Source organism: Polypterus senegalus, chromosome 2 (genome assembly GCF_016835505.1).
Source record: "Polypterus senegalus isolate Bchr_013 chromosome 2, ASM1683550v1, whole genome shotgun sequence".
NCBI lineage: Eukaryota > Metazoa > Chordata > Cladistia > Polypteriformes > Polypteridae > Polypterus > Polypterus senegalus.
Genome location: NC_053155.1, coordinates 280,355,672 through 280,361,671, shown reverse-complemented (window position 1 = coordinate 280,361,671; position 6,000 = coordinate 280,355,672). Strand labels below are relative to the sequence as shown.

The 6,000-nt window shown below is 35.6% G+C and overlaps 1 protein-coding gene across 2 annotated transcripts in view; it reads left to right on the top strand.

Moving 5' to 3' along the window:
- The first annotated feature begins 891 nt into the window (after positions 1-891).
- Positions 892-6,000, top strand: part of LOC120523929 (protein Atg16l2-like) — a 202,292-nt gene continuing 197,183 nt past the window's right edge. For both annotated transcript variants that reach the window (XM_039745640.1, XM_039745639.1), the window contains exon 1: positions 892-1,085. In XM_039745640.1, coding sequence (XP_039601574.1) covers positions 941-1,085 — 145 coding nt within the window. In that variant the 5' untranslated portion in view covers positions 892-940. The remainder of the gene's footprint in view (positions 1,086-6,000) is intronic.

Below are 6,000 nucleotides of genomic sequence, written 5' to 3'. Positions count from 1 at the left end.
TAATGAATGATTTATCGTTTGGATTTACTTTGGTATAAATGCGGCTAATTAAACTGCTTTTCACTACTTGCTCAGTATTACTCCATTGAAATAACAGAAGAGCACAGGCTTAAAAAAACATTTTAATATTACGGTGTCCTTTGCAGAATAGTTATAAAGAAAATGTACACTAGGTCACTTAGTCTTTTCGATTCGTCCATAACGGAAATGTTGACAGACTAGATTTTTATAATAAGGTTGCCTTGCGTCAGTGATTCCATTTAAATACTTTTTCTTTCTAAAGTGTAAACTTCTACATCAAAATTACATTTAATTTTCTTAAACACTGGCCCGAATCCGAATACCATATACTTTAAAAAGGAGAAACAAAATCAGTGTAATCACAACATCCCAATTCCGAACATTGTTCCAAGTTATATAAACCCGGCTTTAATAAAAGGTGAAGCATAGGCTACATTTAATTCAAATAACGAAGATTTGACACTTTCTGTGTGTAAACGTTAAATCAAATAACGAAGACTTAACACTTTCTCTACACAAACTTTAAATCAAATGACGAAAACTTCACACTTTCTCTTTATAAACACTCACCTGTAGAGATTCACTAAGCCCGTGAAGCGACTTGTCCGATAGACGGTATTTAATCTTTGATAGGGGTAAGTAAATATTTTTTTAATTGACATATTAGTCAGGATGCATTTTTTGTCAAGAAAGTGCTTGAAATAAATTAAAAAATAAAGTATCTTTAGATTGTGACGGTTGATGGTAATCTGAAATGTATTTGTACACTTTATGTTGAACATAATACACCCCTTACACCCTTAAGTTTAGCTAAGTTGGAATCTTCCAAAGCTTGCCTGTTTACTGGTGACGTCCGCATGAAGCCTTCTCTGAACGTGCCCTGCACTTGTGGTTTGTTTTTCCGCGATAGACGATTGTTATGGCTGCAGCTGTTCGAGTTCGAGAACCTCTAAGTACTGACAAACAATCCTCCAGACCTGTGGAATGGAAACGACACATCATTCGGCAGTTAAAGCGACGGGATAAGTCTCAGATGTTTATGTACCAGGATCTCATAAAGTCATGTATGTTCTACTTTTAATCTCAAATATAAAATCATAATATGGGTAACAAATGCGGACAGCTTCCTTATCCAGATAACTTCTTTGTTACAACGTAAAAAGCAAACCAACTGCGCAAAGACAAGCGATTCCCTGGCAAGTGATGGTGCCAGCTTTTAGTTTCACGATCTCCGGTCCCAAAGATTCCTTGATGCTGCAAATCGGGAAGTAGATTCGTGATTGTGTCTGCAAAAACATGATAGATGTCCGGGCAGAGTCAACTAAAAAGTTGTTTTTTAGGAGTGCAAAGGAGATGTAGCGAAAACGGTTACAGTATTTTAAGTAATGTTGTTAAATGTATAAGTTTAAGTTTAGATCCATGGTCACGTGCAATTAAATTAGTTATTGAAGAGCCATTAGTTAAACGTGTTTTTTGCACACAAAATAGTTTGATTTATTTTAATAACTTTCTTAATTCTTAGGAGCTAAGAAGAAAGTATGTATGAAAAAGACTTACGATAGATAAATAACATACAAACTTTTACAGATTTTTTTAAATTGGAGTACTCACCAGTTAAGCGACTTCTGTCAGGTTCTATCACAACTTCTGACCCTTGGCTGTTGGGACTGTAAGCTCTGAAATGCCCTGTCCACTTAGATTTGCTTCTAGCAGTCTATCTTATATACAGGATATCAGACATTACTGCGGTCTCTATTATTACTTATTGTTATCACTACATTATTTATTAATAAGTAGTTTTCATTATATTAGTATCTATTCGTTTATTATCTATTCCCTTATTTATTAGTATAGTGTACCATAGTTTACAATAGTATAGTGTGTGTGTGTGTGTATATATATATATATATATATATATATATATATATATATATATATATATATATATATATATATATATATATATATATATATATATATATATATATATACTGTATACTTATCTTGCACTTGTTCTATTTTATATTATGTGTGCATTATTTGTGCATATGCTGCATCACTGTCCTTGGGAGCATTATTTCATTCTGCACTGTATGCTGCAACACAGGGTATGAATGGTATCACAATAAAGCCACTTGACTCATGTCACACAGTGATGCTTTGGTGACAATAGAACTGGCGGCCTTGTGGTTTCAAGTCCAGTAGAGTGGATTTAAATGTAATAAAATCAATTGTTTAATAACAGGGTGGCATGAAAGTGCATTAGTAAACCTGGTGCCTTGCAGTAGGCAGACTAGGGTTCATGTCCCAGGTCCTCCCTGTGTGGAGTTTACATGTTCTTGTGTGCGTTTCCTCCGGGTGCTCCGGCTTCCTTCCACAGTCTAAAGATGTGCAGGCTAGGTAGATTGGCAATAATAAATCGGCCCTATTGTGTGGCTATGGTGTGTGTGCATGTGTGTTTTCACCCTGTGATGGACTGGCACCCTTTCCAGTGTTTGTTCCTGCCTTGTGCCCTGTGTTGGCTGGGACAGGCTCCAGCAACCCCTGTGACCATGTTCAGAACTAAGCTGGTTAGAAACTGACTGACTTTAATTTCATGAAAATTAATCAGTTTAGATTTCATATGTGTTGCTGTGTGTATTTGCAATTGACATAACTGATTTTTTTGTACTTGGGATAGTAAAATCAGAATTAACCTGTATATTGAAATTTATTATAGGAATGAATTCCGATTCTACAATTTCAGAATTTCTTCATGTTTTGTGGTTACCCATCAAAAAATAAAAAATTATTCACAGGTAAAAAATAATATTTAGCAATGAAGTACCCATTATATAGCAGGATACTTTTATTATTCTGTCTGTTCCTATTAATTTATTAAATAATTACATAAAGAGGAAGTTCATGATAAACTCAAGTCACATGCAGAATGCCAGGTTTTAACTTAAATTCGCTTATGTAATTCTGTGTAGCAGTCTGCATGGTTACTTTAACTTGCATAGAGATTGTAGGTCAGATATTACTGATCAATCCAGTTTAATTCCCTTTTATTTCCAAAAAGTTTGCACTGATTCCAATGCTGTTCATGTTTTTGTGGTTTTTCTGTGTCGGCTGCAGTTTCCTCCCATGTTACAATGATGTGTTTGTTTGTTTGCTTTTACAACTTGTCCAGTGTCAGTGATAATGTCTTAGTGTTGGAGTGAACCCCACTGTAGGCTGATGTCCCAGTCAGTGCTAGTTCCAGGCCTTGGCTCTCCATAACACTGAAACAGATAAAACTAATTTACATATTTAAAGTAAATTTCAGTAAAATTTAGGAGGAGTCACTTTATAATCATACAGAAACTATTGTGATGATTACCTGTTTGTATGCAAAACTCCTATACCAGCAATGATTATTGCTGCTTTGTGCATGGCTCCATATTTGAACTAATAACATGGTGATAGCAGCTGTTGAAGATTTTGTCCTGTCTTGGGTATGTTGCTGGCCAGATAAGTGTGTCTACTTTGTGAACCTGAATTAGATTAAGTGTATTTGAACCTGGAAGGATAAATAGTGAAAAAAGTCTACTATCTATTAAACTGTAGTTTAACTTAAATGTTTGGCAAAATAATAATAAAGAAAAACTAAAGACTTGCTGAATTATTAAACTTTTTATGACAATTAGTGATCACCTAAATCTCCCCCGGTGCAGCCATGAGGTTTTAGAAATCACATAATTAATTCAATGGAGATCACCTGTCCGTATTTGAAGGGTTTCAATTGATTGTAAAATAAATGCACCTTATCTAGAAGGTTCAACTTCTGTTGAGTCAGTATCATGGCCTAAATTACTGTACACAACATAGACAAAAAAAAACACTCCAACCAACTTTGTGAAAAGGGGACTGAAAAGTACAAGTGAGGGGATGAATACAAGAAAATATCCAAGTCACTGAATATCCTTTGGAGTCCAGATAAATCAATCTTGAAGAAACGGAAAGAGTATGGCACAGCTGTAAATCTGCCTAGAGCAGACTATACACCAAAACTGAGCAATTGTACAAAAAGAAGACAAGAGAGGGAGGGATGCCACCAATAGAGTTGTGATGACTCTGAATGAGTTACAGCCTACAGTGGCTGAGATTGGAGAGGCTGTGCAGACAACAACTGTTACCTGATACTTTATCCGTCACAGCTTTATGGTGAGTGACAAAAAAGATACTGCGAAACAAATGTTCATGACATCTCAGTGGAAGGCACATGGGGCACTTTGAAGAAAGCTGGAAGAAGGTTCTGTGGTCTCATGAGACCAAAATAGACTTTTTAGACCGAGCAGTCAAAAGAAGAAGAAGAAGACTAAACAGCGCACATTGTCAAAAACATACCATCCTCATTGTGAAGGATGGTGATAGCTGTATCAGATGTGGAGATGCTTCTCCACAGCAGGCAACGGAAGTCTTGTGAGGGTAGAGGGTAAAATTAATACAGCAAAGTATAGGGACATTCTGGAGCAGAACCTGAACGCACTATGCAAAAAGAAAACAAAAAAAAAATGCCTTGAACGATTTGTTTTCCAGAAAAATGACAACACGTGAATGACTTAAAAACATCAATGTAAATGTCCTGGCGTGGCTGAGTGAAAGTCCAGAGTTTGTATTTATCAAGCATCCCAGAATTACTGCTAGGAGTTGCACTGAAAGTCTAAGATAAGAATTTGTCTTGTCTCCGAGTAGGACATGAGAAGTATTTTTGAAGCGTCCTACAGTGACTCTCAGCCAAGTGTAAGACCTAGTGTAATTTTGTAGTTTCCTTAGAAAACATGGTAACATTTTTTAGTTTTGATAGTAATGCTGTGGCTTCACCACAAAGATAATAATAATAATAAAAGACAACGGAAAAAATAATAAGGTAGTATACTGTGCTAAGCTGCATATAATTGTTTGCCACTTTGCAACAACATCAAGAATAATACTACAGTCAGCACTTAGATGTAAAGACCAAAACACATACTAAATGAAAGTAAAGCCCAATGACAGCCATGTTTATTTAGGAATGAATGATCCACAGCTGTATTTTCAGAAGAACCACATTCCTGCAGTTATGGCCACGGAAAGTGCCCTGTTAAATAACAATTATATTTAAACTAGCCATGACTATGAGTTGTGTTCACATGTCGAGTGTACTGTGGTGTGCCATGCCCCTCTCTGTGATTCCCCCTTATATTCTGTGAGGCTCTATTTATCCAATGCTATGAGAGTCTACACCTGCTTTCTTGAATGTCCTAGGCTTGTTAAATGTAACATGAATGTTCTAGGGGATCGTGGAATTCAAAACTCACCATACCCATGTGACATTTCACTGACAATCGTCTATCCATGCCTGCTTATTTTCAGGGTAATATGCTGGCTACTAAAGTATAGTTCATATCCAGGGCCACATGTATATAGATATTGTGATATCACTTGTAATTCAACCATGCATACTCATCCAGACAGTTATTTTTATGGGAGAGCCGATTTGCATAAATGCAGCTTGCATTAACTTCATCTTACGTGGAGTGGTGAGGAAATGTATTAATCTGAATATTACCTCCTGCATTGTAAGGGCATTCAAAGTCTGGTCCAAAATTTGGTTGGTTGTGACATATCCAAATTGTCGCTGTTACAAACCTGTTTTTTGTATTTAATAAACACATTTATTATTAATATATTTAATGACATTTTACAGGAGTTAGTCCCTACAGTTGTAATCTTTTAAAGCTATAAGTGAGATTTAAAAAAAATGGCTTTCTACTAGCATATACAGTAATACTTAGATATACCTACAAAACAATGCTACTTTTATCCAAAGAAATGCTGTTGATTTTGATTTTGTATAGCTCGTTCCCTAAAATTGTGAACATTAAGTAGTCACTGCCAATCTTCTTTCTAAAAGTATCAGTGAAATCAAACATTGGACATTTGTTTTTATTGCTTTGGCTTAAAGTGAGAAGTTTT